At 42.5% G+C, this 25,512-nt stretch overlaps 1 protein-coding gene across 6 annotated transcripts in view; it reads right to left on the reverse strand.

Moving 5' to 3' along the window:
- Positions 1 to 25,090, reverse strand: part of stxbp5b (syntaxin binding protein 5b (tomosyn)) — a 28,617-nt gene extending 3,527 nt beyond the window's left edge. Inside the window, exons 1-28 of one of the 6 annotated variants that reach the window (XM_056393132.1) lie at positions 24,607 to 25,090; positions 22,718 to 22,815; positions 18,509 to 18,590; positions 18,049 to 18,149; positions 16,398 to 16,532; positions 14,424 to 14,487; positions 13,299 to 13,382; positions 12,026 to 12,149; positions 11,704 to 11,782; positions 10,924 to 11,078; positions 10,735 to 10,807; positions 9,645 to 9,792; positions 9,399 to 9,466; positions 9,259 to 9,299; positions 8,499 to 8,719; positions 8,147 to 8,331; positions 7,630 to 7,755; positions 6,834 to 6,985; positions 5,453 to 5,515; positions 5,304 to 5,360; positions 5,160 to 5,207; positions 4,004 to 4,054; positions 3,654 to 3,782; positions 2,599 to 2,838; positions 968 to 1,328; positions 693 to 858; positions 418 to 529; positions 47 to 267 (exon numbers count right to left, since the gene is read on the reverse strand). In XM_056393132.1, the coding sequence (XP_056249107.1) occupies positions 47 to 267; positions 418 to 529; positions 693 to 858; positions 968 to 1,328; positions 2,599 to 2,838; positions 3,654 to 3,782; positions 4,004 to 4,054; positions 5,160 to 5,207; positions 5,304 to 5,360; positions 5,453 to 5,515; positions 6,834 to 6,985; positions 7,630 to 7,755; positions 8,147 to 8,331; positions 8,499 to 8,719; positions 9,259 to 9,299; positions 9,399 to 9,466; positions 9,645 to 9,792; positions 10,735 to 10,807; positions 10,924 to 11,078; positions 11,704 to 11,782; positions 12,026 to 12,149; positions 13,299 to 13,382; positions 14,424 to 14,487; positions 16,398 to 16,532; positions 18,049 to 18,149; positions 18,509 to 18,590; positions 22,718 to 22,815; positions 24,607 to 24,750 (3,528 nt within the window). In that variant the 5' untranslated portion in view covers positions 24,751 to 25,090. Of the gene's footprint in view, positions 1 to 46; positions 268 to 417; positions 530 to 692; positions 859 to 967; positions 1,329 to 2,598; positions 2,839 to 3,653; positions 3,783 to 4,003; positions 4,055 to 5,159; positions 5,208 to 5,303; positions 5,361 to 5,452; positions 5,516 to 5,993; positions 6,078 to 6,833; positions 6,986 to 7,629; positions 7,756 to 8,146; positions 8,332 to 8,498; positions 8,720 to 9,258; positions 9,300 to 9,398; positions 9,467 to 9,644; positions 9,793 to 10,734; positions 10,808 to 10,923; positions 11,079 to 11,703; positions 11,783 to 12,025; positions 12,150 to 13,298; positions 13,383 to 14,423; positions 14,488 to 16,397; positions 16,533 to 18,048; positions 18,150 to 18,508; positions 18,591 to 22,717; positions 22,816 to 24,606 lie in introns of all 6 variants that reach the window. The other 5 variants (XM_056393138.1, XM_056393134.1, XM_056393133.1 and 2 more) reach the window with 5 other exon arrangements.
- Positions 25,091 to 25,512: the final 422 nt, after the last annotated feature.

Below are 25,512 nucleotides of genomic sequence, written 5' to 3' on the forward strand. Positions count from 1 at the left end.
ACTGTAAAGAACGGTTTAGATGGTCAAAGAGATGTTGGGTGCGTACATCATGGGCATGTTTGGAGAAGGACTCTGCGCTGGCCATCATGGCTGCCGTTCTCTCCTCCAGCTCGCCCAGTTTCTGCCCTCTCTCGTCCAGGGCTATCCGGGCGCGGGCCAGATCTCCCACGACCCCGGACGCTGCACCCTTCATGCCCTCCATGCCGCCCGGGCCAGGGATGTGTTGGGCCAGGCTACGGGAGGCCTTCCCAGCACTCGTTTCACCAACTACCAAAGAAGAAAAAACAGAAATTTAAAAAAAAATGAGACTGTTGCCAAATCTTACTTTGTCCTGTTCAGTGTAGGGGTTGTGTCGAGAGATAGAGACAGAAACACATGAGGGAGCCATGATGTGATACTAGGCTGTTCTGTACTCACAGAGATCCTCCCTGTCCAGAGACTGAGCTCCTCCACCAAAAAGGCCTTTGAAGAAACCTCTGTTAGGAGCCTCTGGTGTCTCCACAGGGGTAAATAACTCACTGAGCATCTCCTGGAGAACACAGAAACATCAGCACAATTCATCACAAGCACTCACACGCTCTACTTTGGTTTTTTGATCCAATACCTACATGCAAAGTCTTTTCTGCACATGTAACATTATTGGATCTGATAATGACACATGCATTCAAATTCACTGATTGAGATTATCTGACCTGCAGGTTGTCGCAGGTCTCCTGGCTGTAGGTGATCCTCTGGATCTCGGTGGGAGAGGTGAGGTACAGGGCTTGACCCAGGTTAGAGAAGCAGAACGTTCTGGCTATCCGCATGTCTGTCAGCGGCAGGTAGTTCACATCCAGCAGAGGCCGCAGACTGGGCAAACTGAGAAGACACACAGATTAGACAGCTGGCTGTTTGAGCTATACGAAGACAGTTATTGTGGTTTCTGATAGTAAATACAAATATCAACAGAAAACACCAGTGACGATACCTCAGAGTCATGATGTGCCCGTTAGCACAGAAACAGGCAATGCAGTTCGCTCCGGCCATCTGCACGACATCAGCCCTTAGCACAAAGGAGGTCTCTGTGATGTTGTGTTTGTAGATGCGGGTTTGAGAGGGCATCGCCACCACCTTGGCCTGTTTCTCCGAGCACAGCACGGCAAACTGGTTGCTGTCTGGACCCTCTTGTGACGAGGGAGGGGAGGCTGGCCTGCGCCTCCGGCTCTTCTCCTTCTCCTCATCTGAGGCGTTTGGGTCATACCACGGCTCGTAGGTAGGGGGCAGCAGAGCCCCAGTGGAGTCCAGCAGGGCCATCGTCAAAATGCCTCCTTTGAGTCTGACTAGAGTGCCTGAGAAAAGGAGGAAGTGTTTCAGTTTGGATTCAAATTACCACAAAATGTAAAAGCATGATCTCTTAGCTCTCGTAGCTCTCCTGCTGCTACAGTCCTCAACCCACAGTCAACCAAGACGGCAGCAGAGCGCGGTCAGTTGGATATAAATAAATAAATCCATTTCCACTAGTCACCCGCCCCTATTAAAAAGTTTCTGTCTGTGCTGTGGCTGTGCTCTCACTGAGGTTTAAGCAGTCACATTTTAAATGATCCTAAATCCAGCCTGACCTTTCACTTTCTGGAATACAAAAATGCTGAATTGGTCCTTTTTAACGCTGTTTTCAGGAAATGTGTCTTTGACACTTAACAACGCAGTGCTGCTATGAGGCAACGCAGTTTGAACAAACCATTTTCAGAATCATCAAAAGACACAGTCCATGATGAGTGTACAATGCACTTTAAGTGGGGTTGAACCATAGGCAAAAACAAACCATACTTTGATTATTTTGGAAGATATTGAGATTGTGATCTTGTACCAAACAAACATGTTCCTTCACGTCTGGAGAATATGATTTATAGGCCAGGGCGTCTCTGTCGCACCACAATGCTTCGTTTATAAAGGTGCGTTGTGACACATTTTACCCATCAAACAAAAAGCGCAGCTCCTGCAGTACTCCTGGATATTGCACTTGGCCACATTGTGATTTTGATAATATTTCGATTAAATGTTCAGCCCTTACTTTAAGCCTTTACCTTTTAGGTTTTAGTTGAGTGTACAAAGTCTCTGTTGAATGCCCACAATATACACAATGTCTACAATGAATAAGCCACGATGTGTATCCAAGTGGAGAAAATGTTGTCATTGTGATATGATACGGGTCTGAGCTTTTAAATTCTTTGTACAATAAAATGTAGCAAGTAACATTCAGCTCTGTTGCACAAAACACTATCTGTGGGGCTTTGATAGGATTTCTAATGAATACACAGACAGTTTCAGAAACAAAACTCCTCACACACACACAAAGAGATTTCAAGTAGCACTATTTCCTTCTATCCCTCTCCTGCACCACTTCCTCATGTCTGTTAGGGAAGTGTGATTTTAAGAGGCTTAGAGACTTGCGTAAGGACTAAGTCCCGGCACTGTTGTTTCAGTTTCAATTGCTAGTCAAGAGAGGTCACTAAGGGCCGTGCCTGGATGAAAGAATGAATGCACCTTTCTCTGTCACCAGCCACATGCAGGTCCACACCTGGTGAGTGAGTGACTATCTAGTTCGATTCAGCTTCTTACCGCAGGAGGAGATGCCGACCGGCTGCTGCAGCCTCTGGTCGCCGCCTGGAGGCAGGCTGACGGCCACCGTCATCACGGAGCCCTGGGTGGTTCCCACCAGCACACAGGGGCTGAGCAGGTTGTCTGTCTTCTTGGGAAAACTCTCACAGAAGTGAAAGGAGGAGATGGCCTCTCGGGATTCTCTTTCTATGCTGGTTACACTTGAACTACGTGAGCGGGTGAATGAGTTATCCTTGGCATCTGGACAACAGGAGTGAGCACAAAAACAATAAGACAATGAGGAAATCACTCGTGTGAAAATGAAGGGGTGAGAAGTTTATAGGAGACTTCTCCATGCAAACAGGAGAATTAGAATTGTTAATGGCAAAAAAAAAAATACACCAAGTCAACACTCATTTAAAAAGGTTAGAGCTCAATCTGCTACTGTGTTTCTAGTGGAGCTCGTCTTTGATCATATTCATGCCTTTCATGGAAAATGACCCAGTGCAGAAAAAACACCAAAAAGCTTTTTGACATTGAGATGCTCTTACAGTTTTACATCCAAGCATGCAGTTTAAAAAAAAAAAATGGTTCCCAATTTATTTTTCTGCAAATAACTTTGACAACAACAACATTCTCAATGTTAAAAAATGTGTAAGATATTCATGGAGTACTACAGTGACTCCCAAGGAAAGGCTGTTATCAAAAGGAGCAAGAATTATTCAGGTCTCATTACTGTGCTCATGGAGGCTGACACACAAGCTTTTACCCTCTTTAAAAAGCTAATGAGCGATCCCAACAGAAACACAAAAACATCTGTGGCACAGAGGGGAAAGCTAAACACACCGCCCGTCATGTGTTTCCCTCACAAGGAAAAACTGTAAACAAGAAAAGCAAGATTTTTAACGACGAGTGCAGCCAAGCCAGTGGAACTTCCTCAGAAAAGGAGAAAGCAATGATTGTGAGAGGATTAGTATCACAGGTCAACCAATTCAAAATAAAAGCCCCAGCAGTGGTGGGGGTTAGTACCAGTTATCCCACTTCAGTCCAAGCCAGACCATGGCTGGTTCACTCACAGGAGTTGGGGGCAGACTGAGTTCTACATACGCCCGCCTTCTGGCTCATCCTGGACGCTCGCCTGCCTTTGTTCATATGATTAAAGCGCTCCTTACATGTGAGAGAGCGCCATCTTGGGAACTTGTCCCCTGCTCACAGTGCACACACAGACAGTGTTCGTCTCAACTTACAGTAGAAGATTGACAGGAGTCTCGCATTCACAGCAACATGCTTCTAGAGAATAAGCAGTACTCTCGCAGAGGTATTTTGCAGCTGCGAGCTAAGCAGAACATTCAATTGACAAAAGATGGAGCACCTGTACGAAAATAGAAAGGTTCTTGAAAACTAGAAGTCATTAGTTTTGGCTTACCATTGTCTGCCTTTTGCTCACTAGACGAGCTAATTTTCCGTGACATCTTGGCTGTAACAGAAACAAATATCCCGATTTTATGAGGAGAGAATGATGGCTAAAAATTGACATTTTATGTTGAAGAATCAAAGGTTACTGTAATAAATCACAATCCACTATTAGGTAATCATGAATTAAGTCATTTGTGAAATCATTTTTACTTTGCAAATTAGTGGGCAATCAATCAAAACAGGTCTGAATTTTGAGTCATATTAAAGAGTGGTGATGGACATACATACAGTATAGGCTGTACATGGGACAAGAGGAATATTCTGATCCCAAAAACAATTGACTTTCTTTGTTTTTAGGTTTTGGATTGGCAATATTGCTGCTTCTAATGTTCTTGCTTGCTACCAGGATAAAACCCCCCAAAATTGCCCGTTGTAGTCTATAACCACCCTGAGATAAACCCTGAGAATACAAATGAGGCTGAGAAGCATCACAGACAACCGAAGGGCCTGTAATGTCAAACAAAGCAAGAGGCAGTCAAGAAATAACGTAATTATAATTCAGTGAACATAGTTATGCAAAGAGAGTGGGAGGAAGAGGGAAGAAAAATTAAAAAATAAAAAATCAGTGAGCAGCCAAACAGTTAACACTGAACTGAAGCCCTGGAATCAGAAACACACACACACACACACACACACGCAAACACACAGCAAGTGTCTACAATAAAAGAGAAATAATTCACTTAACACGTGGTTAGACATTAGTATGATAAAGATGGTGGCATGAAGCAGATTTTCTATGCTTTTTGAATCAGTAGAAATAAGAAGTATCCAGTGACATCTGCCAATTTGTCAAACTGTTTTCAGTCTGCAGTTATCGTTGTGACACAATTCTGCATAGAAAATCTGAGGCCTGAAAATTTGAAAGATGTATTGTCATGCACTTGATAAAGAATTCCGATTAATTTCACACATCAACAATGCAACCCCCCCCCAAAACCATGTGATTAGTAAAAACACATTTCACTTGAATCCACTTCTTTTTTTTTCTTTCATTGGCACGAGAAGCACAGACTGACGTAGGATCAAGGCACAGTGTGGTTAGAACGCCGTCATTCAGAGAGAAAGAGTGAGTGATCAGAAGAAATACATTTGGGGTGATACAGTACCAAAGTCATTGGCAACCGTCTTGGAAAAGCGTCTGCTTTTGAACTTCACTGGAAATAAGGTTCAGAAAGACAAATCAGATAACTGCAGCCGTCTTTTGGAGTGCGTGAATTTAATGGGCTATGCAGCTTCAGACAATACAGTACCCTTCTCTATGAACTTCTGTTTTCGTTCATCGTCTGAATTGCACGGTGAGGTAGATCCTATGTAACAAATAGTGGCAGTTGAAAAAGATGTATTTGAAAATAATAAAAATTATGTTTTTTTTTTTATTGTGTGAAAAGTTGAGGCTTACCTGAAGTAGGTGATTTGCAGCGGTCCTCTGAGGCGTTAGATCCATCATTGTTATCGCAAAGTGCTGTGGGAGTCACACAGGTTGTAATTAAGCATGGCAGAATTAGTCCCACTCTTGAACTACTCTTACTGGAGCTATGTCAACTCCTACGGTACAGTTCTTATGGTGAAGATAATAAAGGGTCACCTATTTGAACAAAGGCAGGGATGGCTACACGTACAGCGCAGTAAATAATCCACGCTTGAGTTCACAAATCCAGTACAAATCTGTTGACTCAAGGTGTCATTGTTTGTGTTTGTGTCTAGTAAATCCAGAGGCAAGGTTGACAAAATACACCACCTCATTTTGTTACAAAGTGCTCGAGTCTTAAAATCTCCTCCCAGCTCATCGCTGGTGGTTTTAAAAAAAAACGTCAATAGTGAGCTTTGGGGATTTGGGGGGTGCTACAGCAAATTCAGGGAGAATATCTTTATGAGCAAAAGGAAAGGCTTAGAGGAGAGAAATGATACTGGGAGGGGTAAAGTGACACAACATGACTTACTGAAGTGAGGTGAGCGTAGTTTTTTCACAGACTCAGTATACAAGTTAGAAAGTCTGGACATGCAAGACGTCACATTTGGTTTGTCTTTATCAAATCACAGAGAGAGACCAACAGTAAAAAACAGTGAGACAGAAAAATGACAGGAAGTTATAAGTGCAAAAGAGAAGGAAGTCTCAGAGGCTTGCTGCTGGATTCGTTATTCAAATCAAACAGTAAAAATATATTCCTCACATGTCATTCTTACAATTTATATAAACTCAAATTTGCTTTTTTTCTTCTTGAATCCAGCGCCAGGCCACTGAGACTGAAAAGAATGAACGCAAATAGTGAACGACAGGATGATTAGATACAAGAGAAAAAACAAGAAATGACATGACAGAAACAGCTAGGTTAGTACAAGCGAGTTAAAAAGGCTTATGAACCGTTTCATCATTCTGACAAATCAAAAGATCATTTCTTTACAGCAGAGCAGCAATGATACAGCATCCGCCCTGACTGCGCGGATCACAAACACACTTGCGCCACTATCTTTGCACTGTCCAAATGAACAGATGGAGAATCTGTCAGTGATGCCCCCTGTTGAGGGAGAGCAGCTACTGCAGGGGGCGGTGGTCACGGTGTGAAGCAACAGCAGCTGCCAAGCGTCAGCTGTGCCTCCACAACCCACCTCTTAACAGTGAGACCGTGTCCAGCGACACAATGGAATATAAGCTAAGTAGCTGATGAATAAAGCATTTATTTCAGGGCGATTAATGTTAGTGAGGGCAGCCAGTGCAGGTGCTCAGCAGTGCTTAGAGAGGAAAAATGAGACAGTGGTATAACTGTAGGAGTGCAGCTCACCTCCAGAGGGCTGTCGCACTTTGCGTGGGGAGTGAGGCTGCCTCTGGTGGGGCTCAGACGGGCTGTAGAGCTCCGATGTGCCCATGTTGAGGAGGAGAGTTTTCTGGAGGTAGTCCACCACAGCCAGACCGTTACTGTTTCCAAACACCACACTGAAACACAGAGGGGGGGTGATGAAGGATCCAGTGAAATTAGGATTCAGATGCTATTTTTGCTCCTTACTGCAAACAACAATACAGGCTTTCGAAGCTCCCAGTCAGAAATTTCAACTGGAAACACCCCCTGTATTTACATTTCAGACTCAGAAAGTCAGAAGAACTTCACCAACCCCAACTTTGAAATCCAAGATGGCTGCTCTGTGCATCAACAGAAGTGAAAGCTGTAGTAATACACTGTTTAATAGCACTTCTGTCTTATTTGTGTCTCATTAAATCAATCATACGCACAGTACTGTCCGACCTCTACCTGTGGACATGTTGCTATGGTGTTTGTATGCACCAAATACAGAGTGATGCAAGCAACAACAATAAGAAGAAACTCAATTCAAGTGTGACATCATTCCTAACTCCGACATCCGACTTCTGAGGTAAATGGAGCGCAGCATTACTTACAGTTGCACTATATAAATGTTTGGTTCCTGCCTTCTGCGTGACAGGATGCAATTAAAATTCCTCGATACACTCAAATTTAGCAACAGCTAGTGGACAGGCATAACCACCACTCTCAGGACAAGTGTGGGCACAAAGTGATGTGATCTCCTGCCAAAATATCAAGTGTGCTGGCTGTGGATACTCACAGGCCGTAGGAGGAGTTGATAGCCAGGCTGGTGATCTGCTGAGGTGGCTCCCCGCTCACCCACACCAGCTGGATCACCAGCTCCACCTGGTAGCCCGGAGACTGCTTCAGCGGGGAGCTCCGCACCCTGCATCAAACACACAGCGGGATGAGACAGCAGGACGCGCTTTACGCCTGGAATGAATTATCACCTTTTGCATAAGCCGCACTGACAGCATCATCGTTTTTTATTATTGTTATTCCCCCTCTCACCCTTTCGCCGTCAAAACATTTTCATCATTTTTAATATTTTTGTAAAGAGTAAGACTTTCCCCCTAGTGTACTGATGTGGAGGTTTTGAGAAGTATTGAGCAGATAACTGAAAGGAGTGAATGGATGACTACATCGCTTTAATGACCTTTTTGTTTCGGTTTTTTGGTTCCGCTAAGTGACAACCTGATTCACAATGGCATCGACAGCTCAGTTCAATTAAAAAAAAAAAAAAAAAAAAAAGAACAAGACAACGTTATTGTCCATACTGCAGGCATGGTATATTGTGCCGTGGTCCGTCAGAGGAGTTGCTGCCTGTGGAGGGCTGAGTGGGCGGTTCGGTCTCCTGAGGGCTGGAGGAAGCTCCCGGGGTCGGCAGGGTCGGAGTCTGCTCCCCCCCTGGATCAGGAGAGTCCACTTCGCTAAACTCGCACTGCATCCGCACCTCCAGGAGCTTCACACACACAACATGATTTGTCACAACAGGGCTCAACCTCTCAAAACACAGGTACATGCATGTATCTCCTCTAGTTTTGGATGAAACAATAGGATTGGCCTGAACTGTCTTTCATTCTGCATGTTTATGATGACACACCGCCGTGGACAGTGATGTTTACCCACCTGCACATCTTCAGTGGTGACTTCTTGCTTGCTGAACCTGTAGACGATAACATGGGCGGACACTCCCGCCACACAGAGCATCCTGCTCTCGGGACACCAGGACAGAGTCTGGATGGCAAACGGGTCTTCTTCTACTATATCTGTACTCGGCTTCTCCTCCTTACCACGAGCCCTCTCGAACACCTTGGCAGTCTTTAGCTTGTACAGCACTTGAAGCATGACTGTGAGAGGAGTGAGGAAAAAGAAGGATATGATGATCCTTGACCTACAGCTGCAGCTAATGTATTCATGGTAGCAGCAACTACAGTTCCAGAGGGCATTAAGTGCACTATAGCAGTGCCACCAAGATCAGGAGTGTGAATTTGGCTAAGCATTAACAATCTCTCAAAACAGTGTCATGAAGGGGAAACGTTCATTTATGCAGATGACACTGGAGTGTGAGCACATGTTAAAACAGCACAGCCAGCTGAAGAGGAATGACAAATATTTAGGAGGCAGATTAAAAATGACAATGAAAAACAACTTGGTGCGACATAATTCTTTTTTCATGTACCAACTTGGAATGATAAACAGCTACTTTATTTTCAAATTGTCTATAAATAATATTGCTTGGGGTTTTTATGCAGACATAATATGAATGATTTTATAAGTTTTTATGTAGACATAAAAACGCCAAGCAAATTTCTGGTGCGCCAAATACTCTCTATAGTGCTGTTAACATTGTACCCAACAACAACATACACAAAACAAAACTACTCACATGCAGAGGCGTCCCAGAATTTGATCGACCCATCAGCATGTCTGTTGAAACGGAAGAGAAAACATTGAAAACGAACATAGCATATTTGCATGCATGGGATTCAAAGTTGTGCATTCATCAAAGATTAATTAATCACTAACCCTGTGATTATGATCTCTGGGTAACTCTGTGTGCCTTGGCCCCAGTTTCCCCCACTAATGGGCCATTCCTGTGAAAATAAGAACAACACTTTAAATTATAAAAAGCAGTAATATTGCCCCTGTGGGGATTTATTTATTCATTTATTGCCAATAAAAACTATGCTTCTCCCTGCAGCGGGGCATAGATCAGGGCAGGGGTATAAAACCATTTGAGTGTTCCTGGGATTTTAATTCCCAGTAATTTACCTTCTTGCTGTAACCTTGTCTCTTTTGCCGACTGCCGACGGAGTAAAGTGCGGGAATAAGTTCAGCAGGACAGTCGGCAAAGTACTCGCAGCAGGTCACTGGTGACTCATGGACAGTCAGGGGATATGGATTCTCAAATATTGGGTACCTGTGAGGAAAATGTGCCAGAGGTTAGATTTGAAAATAAGACGTCTTTATCATATAATCATGTCTGTCAACTTGAGATGCAAATGACAATCTTACTGCCAATCACTGCTGATAAGTTCTGACTTGCCACATTAAATGTCCAATGAAATAACCTTAAAATTGTAATTTTACATTTTTTTTTAAATATTTCTATTATATTTTTACAGGTTTTCACATTGAAATTTAATGTTAACATCAAAAATTCTGCTTCAGTGTTTCTCAGCTGGTTTCTTAAACTCATGTGTGACTTTCAAAACAACAACAGTGCGCTGGGAGGACATTTGTGGATTTGGGGGCACAACTAGGTGCCATAACCAAACTGAGGAGTGGATTTACTGGATGAAATGTTTAAATACACCCACTTCCAGTTCGATGCAATGCAAGAAATATAAATATTAACACTTTCCGGGAGGAGAAAAGGCTGAGATTTGAAATTAAAATGCCAGTTCCAGAATATATGTGCATATATGCATAATATGGTAAAAAGCAGTAGGAATCACCAGGGGGAAAAAGTACTCAACATTAAGATTAAAGTAAAAAGGAACATAATGCTTTATCGTAAAAGAATTCCCTTTGGGATAATGAAGATAAATTTAGACATTTTACTTTTCATGGGACCTTTAAAGAACAAGAGTAGGTCAAAAATAGACATAAAAGACTGTGACAGCTCTTATGTTTTCTATAAGCATTAACTGTCACAACAGAAGCGAAGGATCTGAAAAGTTGGAATCGCACATTTCTGACTGAAGTGATATATAGTCAATATAATTAAATAATTAGCAATTTTTCGTGTACAATGTCTATTAAAATATTAATATGGCGTGATTGCTGTACAAAACCAATATTCTTTAATGCATACTAAAAATACTCAAACTAAACTATATTTAGAAAGTGCAATAATTACCCAATCTGTCCCAGGTCTATTACAACTAAATCCTTCTCGAGCAGGACCACCACAGCATAAGGCTCCTGAAAGTCTGGCAAACACAAGAGCACGAAATGAACAGGGATGATGACGTAATCATTACGTGAGCTAATACAGCTTCTGAGACAAAGGAACACAACCCGTCCAGACCGGACCGTTACAGCTCACCATTTGGATACGGAGTTTCACACAGTGTTAGGAAATCTACGATGGGGTAGTCCATCTCGAGGACGGCAGTGCTCTTTCCGTGCATCACAGTCAGACAGGCTCTCCTCCCCACCGTGTCGTAAGACAGACCTCCGGACAGCACCATGAATGGGTCCCTGAGCCCAGAAGACACACACACGAACCTTTTAATTGTTTATTCATCTCAGTTCCATTTGTTGTGAAGGTGAAAAGCTACTTGGTGTAATCTGTGTAAATGTGTGAAGAGGGACATCAAAGGTTTATGGCTGTACTTCCTCCGGAGATGATTTGGCCCCATTTCAAGAGCATCCATGATGGGAGGAGCCTACTTTTTAATTATAATGACAGTTATATTAATCCCTGTCCTCTTATACCTGAGAAAAAAAAATGTGAGGGATAATTAGATCAGTTTCAGTGAAACTGTAAATTTTTATGACATGTTCTTATGGGAGGGGTTGGTCTTTTTACTTTGTGACCTTGACAGAAAAAGTTTTTCCTCTTCAGATGATAATAATTGTGTTAATAGTGATCAAAACATAAAAGTCATTTATTTAATGATCACAACAAGACAAATCCTACGAGAACATAAAAAAAGAATTTGACAGGGACTGTCGCGCTCAACAGGCAGGCCTGGCCTGTAAGATATAGTATACGCTTTTGTGATAGAAAAACAGGAAAGGCCACTTTGAGTACAGGATATGGATTCAAACCAGAGTCAGTTAAGACACAGGATGGGTGGGGAGTTGCTACCAACACACTTACCCAGCCCTCGTTGTTTTGTACTCCACCTTCAGGATAGGCTTGCATGGTTCTGGCTTTTTTCCATCCTTAGGCTGCTTTCCTAGTAGAGGTCAAATGGCAAAAACGCATTCAGCTTAAATTAATTTGCAATACACACGGTGTGGTGCACACACATGCTGCCACCATCCATCTCTCTTTTTTAGAAGTTACACCTCTAACAGTGGACGGCCCTCAGGCTGTAATATGAGACATAGGTGGCCTTTATTCAATATGCCTGTGTGTGTGTGTGTGTGTGTGCGTGTGTGTATGAACAACACAACTGTGTGTATACAACAGCTCTAACCATGTGGTGTGATGATCTGTGCAGGCTTGGCTGGAGCTCGTACATTCCATGTGGTCAGGGTGCCATCTGAGTGGCTGCAAACAAACTGTTTGCCCTCATGGTGCCAGGCGACGGAGTGGATCGCCTGAAACACACGCAGCAGCATCATCATTAGAGTGTGATAAATAAAGTGCACATAAACTTAACAGCTGTGCAATGATGAATGAGAAGATTTGCAGCAGCTATGAGTGCAACATATTTAAAAGGTAAAGGCTGGTTTTAAAAATGTTCTTGTCGTTAAAAAATCCCATGAAAATACCAAAACAGGTCCCTCTCTCAAAACTTTGTCTTCCTCCGCCTGTCCATGGCTCTAAACCTCAAGCTCAGTCATTCCTACTGAAGAGGAACATTTTTAAAACTAGTCACAAATATATATATACCTCCATCTTTAAAAAGACTAAATAATTTCTTAAAACAGCTGGAATCTGTAGTTTTTAGCAAAAGCGACTGAAACAGAAGTAAACAGTTTATCTGTTGGGGACTATTTTCAGATGTGGATTAATACTTATTTGGTGCTCTACGGAGTATCTATGGCAGCATGACAGTGCATATGGGATTGAATCAAAATAAACTACAGGTCCCAGGTTCATGGTAATGAAGTAACATGCAACAGTGTGGCTCAATAATGTGTCTCTAATAGTTTTTGATAGAACAAAGAGAAATAAGACGGATCAGGTTTTTCCTATACAGAGAATGTTTGTTTGAAGGATTATTTCATTGTTGTTATGTTTCCATGGGAAAAATGTACAATATCACCAGACTTTAGCTTCTAATGTGCTGAAATCATTTTAATGTTTTGGAGAAAATACTTCTCATCTTCTTGAAGCAGAAAAAGAACTTGATCAAATAATTTAACAAAACTTTGTATTGTTTCACTTCATGATATTAACACAATCATCTGTTTGATTTTACTTCGTGTGTTCTACTGGATATCATCGTAATTCCAGTATGTACACTACCTGAATAACAAATACAAACATAGCTTTTCCTTCACTATATAATCTCTGAAGTTATCCAGTGTGGAAGCTCCTGAGACAGAATCTCAACAGGACCAGAGGAACAGATATTTCAGGTTTCATGACAAATCACTGGAGAGCCTGTGTCCTCTCATATGTGAAGGAGGCGACAGATTATGCAAAAACCTAACAAGACCAAACATGTTTTTGAGACAACCATGAACAGACTTACAAGCTTCCTCACAAGAACTGGAGCGGAGAGAAAAGAAATGTCTTACCTCATCATAATTATAGCGGTAGTCAGCTTTTTTGCACTTCAAATCCCACAACACCACCACCCCACACTCAAATCCAATCAGAAGCTGTAAGAACAAGAGAAACAAAGCACAGGTCAGCTGATTGCTGTGAAATCACACTCCGCTCATATACCTGAGCCTGGAGTTAACATGACTGCGTCACCACTGGCTGTGATGTTCAAAATATGGATCACAGCTCCTGTAATTTATCATTAATCATTAACCATCACATTTCTTTGTAAGATCTGTGTAATTCTTGAACTATAGAGTAAATACGCTCATTTCTGACACACAGTAAGTACCAACTCGTTTAATGACTCATTATGTATACCAGACAATTCTACAGTAGTTGCAATTGTTTAGTCTTCTCAACCCAAGTGGTTGAGGCAGACGGCCGCCCACCCTCAGTCTGGGTCTGTTGGAGGTTTCTTCCTGGTAAAAGGGAGTTTTACAAAGCTGCTCATTGTGGGGACTGTTGGGTTTTGTCTCTATAATATTGTTACCCTGTAAAGAGACAGTGTTTGTTATGATGATGTGGCGCCACAAAAATACATTTGAATTGAACTGTGTATGTTTTACATGCAGTATTTGATTAACGACTGAAATAAGTGAGTAAATATCAATTATTGGAAATAGTATCTACCAAATGTATTGTATTATAAGCCTGCCTGTAATTCACAACTACACTTTTTTCCCTGTTTCACGTTCTTTAATCGTGGCGACTTCCCTTGCTTACAAGACTTAACGTTTGCAATGAATTGTTGGCGTATTGCATCCACTGTTGCTCTTAAATTAAAACAGCATCTCCACCTCTTCTGTCATGATTTCCTCGGTGTGGAGCACTGTGGAGAGAAACCTTCTCCCCTTGATTCTGACACCGAAATCTGATGTTTACTATTGACATTTTAATTAGCTGAAAATGTTCTGCTATCAGTCTCCATTGTAACTGCACAAGCCGTATTGACATTGTGTCGTCTGCACCGAAGCAGTTATCCACAGGAAAGAGAAAAGTACAGCATGTTTTTTTTGCTAAATGGTGCAGATGGGGTAGAAATATATCTCTTCTTCTGTACAGGCTATGTTTTGCTGTGTAAACTATCAGTTTACCTTTCCCTCATCCATGGGGTTATCACTGATGTGCACGACAGGCCCTGGGTGTGTCTTGGTGGATCTGTGCAGGTTTTAAAGAGAAGAGACAGAAGAAAAATGACACAGTGTGTGTGTAAATTTAACAAAATTGGGGTTGTGTGGATGAATATGATGAATACCTGATGAGTAAAATGCATCTGCTACATGTTGTCTTACAGATAAAATTCTAGCTTTTAGAAGGAGAGGGAGATAGGGAGGCAATTAGGGAAGATATTCGAAAAAAAAGAGAAGCCAGAATCTTTGCTTATAAGATGAAAATGTGCATCGGTGCACCAGAAAAAGAGACATGACATATGAGAGAGACAAACAGAGAGGGAGAGAAGGGTCACATGAGGGTCTGTGAGAGATTATAGTATGTGGAGACAGCATCACCGTGGCAACAGAGCAAAGGGGCATGGAGGAAGTGAAGGTCTGGCCTAAAGAAAGTGTTGCTGCCTCTGAATGTGGTCTGGCTCCAGTAGCTAATGATCTCATTGCTGCTGATGAGTCGATACAGTCAGAGATGTAGAAGTGAATAAAAGTCACGGACGGACTGGAACATGAACTCCAGCCGGTAACCACCACAATCAATATAAAGAAGTGTTTTAATATACAATAATTATAATAAATTCATGTATACAGTGTGTTTTCTTGTATTAAAGATCATTTTCATTTTAAACATCTTCTCACACATGGACTTTTACTCAGTAAAGAAAGAAGATAAACCCTATTTTACTCAAACAATAATGAGTATAAGCTGAGTTTAGTGAGGTCAGCTTCCACTCTGATCATTAAAACTTGTTGTTGTTCCTGTCCACTGCAGGAGACCTCCAATGTGCAGAAACTACAAACTACAAAGCGGAAAGTGTGTTGAAAAGACGTTTCTATCAGAAAGCGGACGACTCGACTTCTACAAAGAAAAGACAGAATATTATGTTTTAAATTCCACACTATAGCCAAGAGCTAGCCCCCCCCCCTTAACTCATTTTCACAGTCAGACAGGCAAAATCATTTTCTATCTCCACTGTCTGTTTCTCAGACATTTATCTCAGCTGATGGCATACTTTGCTGCTCTGACACTTTCAACTCCCAGATCTAAAACAGCAATTTATCAGATTTCACCAGCAGCCACACACACAAACAGCTTTATACTCCACTTCCAATTTTAGCTGCCAGTCACTCGCTCAAATTATTTTCTATAGTTGACTGATGGCTGCACTGGAGAAGTTACTCACAAAGAGCAACTTCTACGGGCTTAAGTTTGAATTTTTCCTCAAAAAGAAAATGATCACATAAAGATGTTCAGTTCCGTTTCATGCACAGAATCAGGTGCTGCGATGCTATTATAACCAAGACGTGTGTGTGTGTGTGTGTGTGTGTGTGTGTGTGTGTGTGTGTGTGTGTGTGTGTGTGTGTGTGTGTGTGTGTGTGTGTGTGTGTGTGCGTGTGTGTGTATGTATGTATTGGGCGATTTTATCCACTGAAATGTATTTTAACCTGCTTGGGGCACCTGCCAAGTTTTATCTGAACATTGCAGGATGTTGTGGCGCAACATTTACAGGTGCACAGGATGAGATGTAAAAATTCAATTGTGATCCTTAGCAGTGGGTGTTTACGTGCAGGAGTGGGTGACACAGGAGAAGTCACTGGGGTTATCAAGTGGGCACTTCCTATCACAGATGTTCCCGTTAAATCGGGCAGCAAACACCTCCAGAAGTCCCGACAGCAAGTTCTGGCATGGCACAATCACCACCTCCACGCCGCCCTCACACTGATCAGAGCTACAGTATTCTCAGCTCGACGGACGAACTCTATCTGCAAACTCAGGCCTTCCACATCCCTGTGCATTTTCCTGGTTGAGTGTCAAAAGCGCAAGTGCGCGGAGACGATATGCAAATGGCCAACGAGCAACGGGGGAGGAAAGAGAAAGAGAGTTGTGAAATACCGACTCACAGTTCGATGGCTTTGTTCCACATGATGACGTAGCCTGAGAGAGTGAAGGACTCCACGTTGACGATGTGGATGTTTCCTCTTTCTGTGCCGATGTAAAGCCATTTGCTCTGGAAGGGCAGGTGGCAGTACGTGATCCTGCAGGAGGAGATCAGGATGCATCACAACACAGGCTTCATTATCTCATGACTCAGTCTTATCAAAGAGTCACCCTCGTCCCTCATCATGCCAGTCCGACTGGAAGGAGTAGCAAGCAGCTAAGATTTAATTACAAAGGCCTTGCTCTGTGTCACACTAATGAAGCTAGACTATATATAGAGCAATGAGGAGGAATAGCACAGTAAATACTGCTGTCTTTTCTCAAGTGGTGGAAAGAAACATGAAGTCATACACATTCACAGTGCCAAACGGACACAGATGATGTGAACCGTTTTACTGTGTTTGTTTATCCGACCACACAGATTATATCATCAGTGATTCGTCAGGTGGCGTTTCTTGTGATGTTGACTGGATGTGGAGAATTCCCCTTAAATTTTTTTTTTTTGACGAAAATATTCTTGGCTGGATTCTCTGGATTACAGAAAAAGATGACGGAACTAATTTAATTTATTAAATCTGCATTGATTGACTTGGTTGAAGACGCAAGGCCCGAGAGACACATTAAAAACATAACACGACCGGGCCGGGTGATTTGACTTCAAATCAATATCACAATTACTTCAAACTTTTACCTCAGTTATGATTAATGAATGATTACTTTGCAACTTATCGGTCTCCCTATTTATTTATTTTTTTGATCGTGTTCCAAGTGATTAAACTAATTGGACACAGTTCACAAACACATGCATTTGAGGAAGTCTTTAACAAACTTACCGACAATAGCAAGATTAAGTGGTGAGAGATTCTAAATGTCAGTTTTGGTACTTTTGCGGTTTATTGCCCAGCCCTAACATCTCTGACACGTTGACACCATACAGAGTTGCTATGTTGACTGAGAGAGAACCATATAAGCATAAGCATTCATTTGAAGTCGTGCCGCTGACCACCTGGACTCATCAGCTTCATGTTTATCTTCACAGTCCTTTTAACTCTGTTTTGGTCCCTGCACGTAGCATACAGTACATTTACACTGGTATTTAACGTGCCCTCATACTGGCATTTCATTTACCCTTTCTGCTCATGGGTTGTTTTTTTCTACTATCAACCATCACTGTCTGCTGCTGGAAACATGGCCGGTTAGCACTGGATTTTCAGGCCAGAAAGCCAAAACAATTAGCTAAAAGAAGCTGAAAGCTCTGAAGAACAGAGAACGCTGTTAATAAATAAAACTTAGCAGCTACCGATAAAATTGTACAATGTACATTGATAAATCCAGTTAGAAGCCTCTGGTATTTCACCTTGACCACAGGAATCCACATCTCCTGTCTGGGGATAAAAATAAAAGGGAAAAACTCCCAGGTGTTGCGGAATCACAAGACAACACCGCTGCATCATTTTTTCAGAGCTTTGACGACAACAGAACAGCTAATTATACAGTGCGAAGCATGTGGCCAGCTGTGAGGGCTGTTCCCCAATTGTGTTCACACTTCACAGAGAGAGACAGATGCAGCATCACTGCGAACAGGGAAGCGGTAAGAAGAACAGGTTACTGTACCTCTCCCTGTTGAACTTGAGAGAATGCAGGATAGCTGGGATTTTTTGCCTCAGGTTCCACAGGTGGATGCTGTCGTCAGCTAAGGCACTCACCAGCGCCCCCTGTGGGGAGGGTCAGAAGCAGACGGGCTATCAGCATGCACATAACATCTGGTGTTGTAGTATGGGCTGCTTTAATGGTTCTATAATAAGCACATAACTACAAGGGTATTACAAAGGTATTTGGGTCACAAAACTAGCATTACTGTTTAATCAATGTGTTCGCTAAGAGCACAGCTTGTAGTGATTCATGGCCTATAAACACTGAATAAGCACCAGTGTCTGCGGTGCCTGCCAGGGAGAACATGGAGAGACAGATGCAGGAGACTGACAAGGAGAGAATGGGTGAGGATGAGGAGGAGGAGGAGGAGAAGGAGAGACAACCAAACAAGAAAACCGGGGGACAGGTAGTGACAACAAACCTCGTTGATCAGGAACTGGAGCTGGATGACAGCAGCGCCGCTCTCATGCTGACAGTAGCACTCCACACCGGCGCGGCCGAAGCTAAAAGGAGGCTCAGTCAAAGAAAACTGGACAGTTGCCAGTGAAGATCGTGCAGAAATGTGTGTGTGTGTGTGTGTGTGTGGGGGGGGGGGGGGGGGGGGACCCTTTCAAACATACTGCAGAATAGAAAATGTATTTCAAATCGACAACATACAGAAAGGTTTTTCCTTTTTATGATGAAATGTAACTTGGCATTTTCAGTTTACATTCCTAAACAGCCACTGGCAAGAATGTGAAACAAACCAAACCAGCAAGTTATAAATAAAATCAGTGGGCTCTGTCTGCCTTATTTATTCACATGCGTCAGCCAGTATGACGGCAGCGTGATTAACATAACTCTAACCTCTCTCTATTAGACTGTTGAGTTCAGGTCAGAGGAGACCCCCCCCCCCCCGCTAAATCTATCCATTCAAAAACAGCCAGGTCACCCACTCAGCCACCAGTAGATGTCGGGCTTCAATCTGAACCAAAAATATTGCATGAATGGCAAACAGCAGAGTGTGGCCACAGTGGAGCACCGCCACGTAGGCACCAGGACTCTAATCCCACGAAAACCTCCAAATGCTTTCACAAGGCAGCACAGAAACGAGAAGCACAGAGAAGCAGTGGTTGTCTATTTCAACCGGCCTGTAATCACTTTCACAGAGAGTATGTGCACAAAGGAAGAAGGAAGCAGCACAAGATCTAATCACAGAGGCTGATCTCTAGAAAGACAGACAGGCCACAGGGACAAAAACATGCACTGCTCCTCATACTTTTAATGTGATCATGATGAAGGAAAACTAACAAAGGCAGACAGCTGTGTTCCACTATCTGCATTTTGAGCTGACACAGCATAATGTCTCAACAGGATTACACAAAGCTGTGATCAAACAATCCCTCAGTGTCTTAAACAAACTAAGGTGGGGTTGCAGGAGTCCGTTTCATAACGGACATCAGCAGTGGGCATCGCTTCTGCAGATGGAGGCAAACACAGACTTTGAGACTTTTAAGCCGGCGCCAGTCGAAGGCTGTTGGCAACTGAACTCACATTCACCCATGACCTTTCAGTCTAGTTTCCTAGCTCCTGGCCCCGCAAGTTCTCTACAACATTTGTCAGAATTATTAACGGATATCATGTCTCCACAGGTCCGCGATGGAGGAGGACGAGTCATTAAGTCTGTTTCATAGCCTCTGGTCGTGCATAAATAAGAACAGTGCGGAAGTCTAAAGAGCAAAAATGTTAATATGCAACACTGTTATGTATTCATTTCGCTAACATGGAGTAGGAGCACTTCAACCGCCTTATTACTGATGATGCAAGGTACCGTTACAGCCTGTTTACTCTAAATGTACTGTCTTACTAAATGTAAAGGCTTCTAGAGTCTGAACAATGTAGGTTAATGGCGCTACTGAGACGAGCTACTTTGTACGCTAACAGGAAATTACTAAGATGTATATCAAAACAACTGTGACCAGCAAATAGAGCATTCTGTTGAAACTTCCTTCTACGACTCATGACCAAAACCTTTACTATCACATAAGCCGCAGGTACAAAACTACTTGTGTCTGTCAGCTGAGACCACTGACGACAATACGTGTTTCTCTTCAAGTCATTTCTTTAAATTTATTTTTTCAGGCCTTTGGTGCCTTTATTGATAGTGCAGTAGAGAGAGCCAGGAAACGGGGAGGCAGAGAGAGGGGGAATGACATGCAGCTAAGGGCTTGTCTGAAGCAGGACTCGAACTGGGGCCGGCTGCAGCAGGACTGTAGCCTCTACACAGCGGATGCTCATCCAACTGAGCTACTCGACGCCCCCTCTTCAAGTCATTTCATTAGTTTAAGAAGCACACAGTTCTGGGATAGTGTGAGCACAGGAAGCTGAGTCACACCACTCAACTGTGACTTGCATGTAAGAAAACATCTTGTGGTGTGGGAAACAAAAAGTCAAAAACTTTTTGTCATGTCATCATCTGTTGGTCATATGATTGGACCTGAAACAATAAGTCAACCAGATGATCACTAGAACATTTAACGGGAAAATCTTTTTAAAAGTCATTTTCAAGGAAAAATGCCAAATGTTCATTGGTTCCACTTTTTCAAATGTGAAGATTTGCTGTTTTCTGTTTTCCACAATCATAAACTGTATAACTTTAGATAAAACAAGCAATTCGAATGCATCAATGTGTAATCTGGGAAGATGCTTTTCTTTTCTTTTTGAGTATTTTCTAATATTTTATAGATCAAACAATTTTTGAGCATTTAGAAAATCATGTTGATTCATAATATAATATATAATATCACATCAGTGATATCGAAAATATCAGTTATTTGCAGCCCTACATTCCATGTGTAAGATGCAATATGTATCATCCATAACCAATATTGAACATGCTGCTCTCTCAATCCTTACAGGGATTTCCACTTTGTTCCTAAGCGTTTGACACATCACACACTTAAGTCACACACCTTGAACATCGACACTTCCCCATTTGGTAAACCACTGCGGTTCACCACAGCATTTCAACAGCAGCACAGTTTCATGTGAAGTCAAGTGATAATCATCAGGGCAGGAAGTTGTCTTAATCATGCTGCCCAACAAATGAAAAACAAAAAATGTTCTCTGCAGCCGCTCTCAAAGTCTACGTTAAGAACTGTTATTGCCAGATGAAGAAGAGGAAGTTCCTCTGAATTGGAAGCTCATCAAAGCAAACTACTGACTTCCAGCATCAACAGTCAGTTGCAGGACTTACTCAAACTGAGCTAAAAACACAAACTCATGGAATATTTTAAATTTTGCACAAACTTGGACAACATTTAATTGACAAATTAAAGTATGCAAGAACAAAAAGTTTAAAAAGTTTTACCGACAACACTTTAAATTAGCTTTGTAATGGCCAACATTTAAGGGGGCACATGCGTTGGAAAGAGCAGGACACTGTCTACAGTAACACACTGATTAAAACACTGTAGAGACAGATCTTGTAAAAGCAGACATTTATTGCTTGTAGACACCTCATTGAGCTTATGTCCACTGAGCTGTGGCAGCGTTTCCAAACTCCAGGGGCAATGAGGTAGATCGATACAGCCTGTCTTTTGATAAATGGACCAATTGCCTGAATGACAGTAATCCCATCAGCTCCACCTTGCACATTAGGACAACATGGAAGCAGTGTGTGTTCTCTGGGAGTCGCCCTGTAAACACAGCGCTCTCTTAATCTGGAGAGTGGATAAAGACGAGGATGGAGCTACTTCTAATGAAAACCTAAATAAAGCAGATGGGCCTCCCAAGCAGGATATCAGCACAAAGGGAAACCCTGTGTTTATACACAAATAGGCCAAACCAGAAGACAAGTTGTAAACAGCACAACCTGGCTATGACCACACTATCACATGCAGCATTTAATAGTGTAGAAATCCAGGGGCAGTTTTGTTGCTGTGACTCATGGAAGCTGCTTGGTTTGCTGTAAAAACAAATTCTTACCCATGAATACAAACAAATACAAAACTGACTCCCAACTGCCCAAGGGGCCGCCGAACACAGTAGCAGCTTGATTGTGTGTGTGTGTGTGTGTGTGTGTGTGTGTGTGTGTTGTGCAAGTCAAGTGATGTTTACAGCACATATGAAATGGCATCCTGGCACACACTGGGCAGCACAGTTGATGAGGTTGGCTCCTCGGCATATGGCAGAGGAGCTGTTCATGCTACTGCAGAGATACCGCTAATGAGCCTGGGTGCTCCAGGAGGACGAGACTGCCGGCTGCACAGAAACACATCCTCGCTAGTTGTCTACCTCTGAGCCCGTCCGCTTCCCCTCTGTGTGGTGTGGATTTTATTTTTGTTGTGCTGGATGACAGGAGGCAAACACAGGTCACTTACTGTGTGAATTCCCCAGATTTTGTGGAATGCTGAAGGGCGGCCTGGTCACATGATGTGTGAGGAGAGGATGCCAGGAAGTTAGACATGGGTCCAGTGTGTGTTGTTATGTTTGCATTGTGTGTGTGTGTGTGTCTGTTTGCACGAGGCAGAGGAGGATGCTAAAAAGAAGAAAAAAAAAAAGAAGAACAGTGGAATCATTCAAGCTTTACTTTCCTTGTGTGGCTCTTTTCATTTTCATTTTCCTGTGAAAAAAAAAAAAAAAAGGATACAGCCTCATAGCTCCAGTCTGAGTCCCGATGGCCAAGATTTTCTGCACAGGGTCAAAAGCCATTGAGGATGGTTGATATGGGAAGCCATGACGCACAGTCTGCGGAAAAGAGCAGAATTTGTATTAGACCTCCAGTCTGCTAATCAATCATCTGCTGCACAGTCAAGCTGGCTTTAGTGGAGAAAAAACATTATCATAATCTCCTCGAAACGTAATCCATCAATGTGGAAATTTAGCCTCATTATCAAAATAAATTAGATAAAGCATAAACATTAGTGCAAATGGGGACTGGGATATTTTTCTGATATCCGCCTTGTGTGCAGCCTCAATCCTGTAAAACATCAGTAATAAACTCATTTTATCCATCCAAAGCCTTACATTTGCAGCCTTGGACTGCACTTCCTCGCCAGGATTTTACAGTGCCACCGCCACCAAAACATTATCATTATCAGGCATCTATAACTCAATTGTTCCGGATTGGAAACGTTGCCCAGCCATCCATGAGCTGTGTACAGCTTGCAGCAGGATTATGTAACAGGTAATGCCATGGCCCTGTGACCTGGGGGACCTGACCTGTTCTGCTCCCAGCTGGGGCAGAAGCAGGTGGGCGGGCTCTCCAAGATATTCAACACATTTCACGCATGCGAAGCCTTTGCAGCTAGAACGACCACGCCAGATTATCAAACCGTCGATGACTAAAAATGACTTCATCATGTGAAATCATGTGTGGCAAACAGTGAAGCCTATAGCTTCACATTTTACTAAATCTGTCTTAACACAACACCCATGTGCTGATGTGAACACTGAAGTCGATCACTAATCATTCCATCTGTCTGTACTGGTCCTGAAGAGATCCAGTCTTCACATGATTTTAATGTCAGCGATGGGAGACAAAATCCTCAGTCCTTGTTGAGTGTACAAATGCATGTGAGTTAATCTGAAGCTAATATAAGGCTTCAGTCTGACCTGGACATGGGAGGCTGATTATTGTGCTGACTTTTTGGTACCAAACTGATTATTTCTTACAGTCTAAAAGGACTGTAACGTTAAAAGAAAACCCACTTGATTTACCTAACTCATATATTAGCCTCATATTAGCTTCAGCTGCACTAAATGCATTTTTACACATGGTGGAAGAAGTACTCAGATCCTTCACTTAAGTAAAAGCACAATACAATAATGTAAAAATGCTCCATTACAAGTAAAGGTCTTACATGGAAGTTAAAGCACATGAGTTGTAGAGAAGCAGAAATATAAAGTTGCATGCAAAGTACCAGTGCCTCATAATTGAACTTAAGTAAAGTGCTTGAGTAAATGTACTTTGTTACACAGAACAACATTGCATTAACATTAAAATCCTGTTAGGACTGGAGCTCCTCAAGGCCAGAATGGACAGGAAGAGCTATTACAGCAACCAAAAACTCCTCTAATGTACACTGGAGCATGTGATTTCTGTACAGAGGTAGACTTAAAAACATGTCAACCCATCCTTTAACTCTAAATCCCTTCTGTGACAAACTGCAGGGAGCTGATCAGGTTACACTGATGAGGAAAAAACTATGACTTGAGGCGACGACTCAGTGCAAGGCAAACAGCCATGGATGGAGCTAATGACAGGCTGGATACAGCCACGGGACACGGCCAAGCAGGTTAAATATCATCCCTTGTTAATGTCACTGTAGCTATAACAAGTACTTTAATGCTTGGAGTACAATTCTGTTGTCTTTTAGCTGCTATATGAGTGCTCTCAAGTCATTATACATCCCAATGAGCAGTGCAGAAAGAGAAGAAGAATGAAAACAACGCCAGTGTTTGGTCACGCCGCTGTCATCTGACTGTCAGTGTGCGAAAACAGTCCGGTAATGTTAGCTGCTATTAACGGAAACCCACCTTGCAAAGCTGAAAATGCTCCGACTGGAGTGTCTCCTGAACGGCATCGTTTTCCCTGGGAGTACCCGGCTGAGCAGAGGCGGAGGAGGACGAAGACGCCGCTGTCAAGCCGTCCAGCACCTTCCTAATGTTAAACTTCTTCATTTTCCTCCGGTACAGACGCGACGGTTGAAAAAACAGATCAAGCCAGCTACCATAAATTGGATAGAGAGAGGGTAGCTGCTAGCTAGTTAGCCGAAATAACGCACAGTTAATATCTTTCTGTATACATCTCACATGTTACGGAGGGTGTTGCCAGCGCACTCTCCAAAAGCACCCGAGTCACGAACATGGATTTAGCGAGTCCTTTCCGATATAAGTGTTAATCCGCCATTTATGTGGCCAGCTCTGGCGTTATTCGATCGGGATCAATCGTTTCCGTGAGCTGTTTCCCCAGCAGCCAGGGCTCAGCGGGTAGCAAGCTGGCTACGGAAACGCAGTGAACTGCAGCGGGGATTGAGTCTGCGCTGCGAGATCACCCGGATGTAGGGCCGGTGTTACAGTGTAATTTGTTACCCGTCAAATTATGTGACCTCGATAGGTGATTTCAGCTAGCAAATGTTTTAACCACAAAGGATTTGTGACCTCACGGCAAAAATGCTTTCGTGATTTTTTATTTTTTTTTATTTTTAGAGGGTTTCTTAACAGGAACATTAGGGGAGCCACCCTAAACAGAATATAAGAATATAATATTCAAATTACAAAGTTATTGAGCTCATTTAAAAAAAACATAATCTAGGTCACCGTTATACCACATTTTCAGTTAAAACATGCCACAGATGCAAATAATACAAGACATACAAAGAAATGAAATGGGTAATATTAATTTTAATTAATATACACATCGACTAAATAAGACAACATTGT

This window comes from Seriola aureovittata, chromosome 13 (assembly GCF_021018895.1).
Source record: "Seriola aureovittata isolate HTS-2021-v1 ecotype China chromosome 13, ASM2101889v1, whole genome shotgun sequence".
Classification (NCBI taxonomy): domain Eukaryota; kingdom Metazoa; phylum Chordata; class Actinopteri; order Carangiformes; family Carangidae; genus Seriola; species Seriola aureovittata.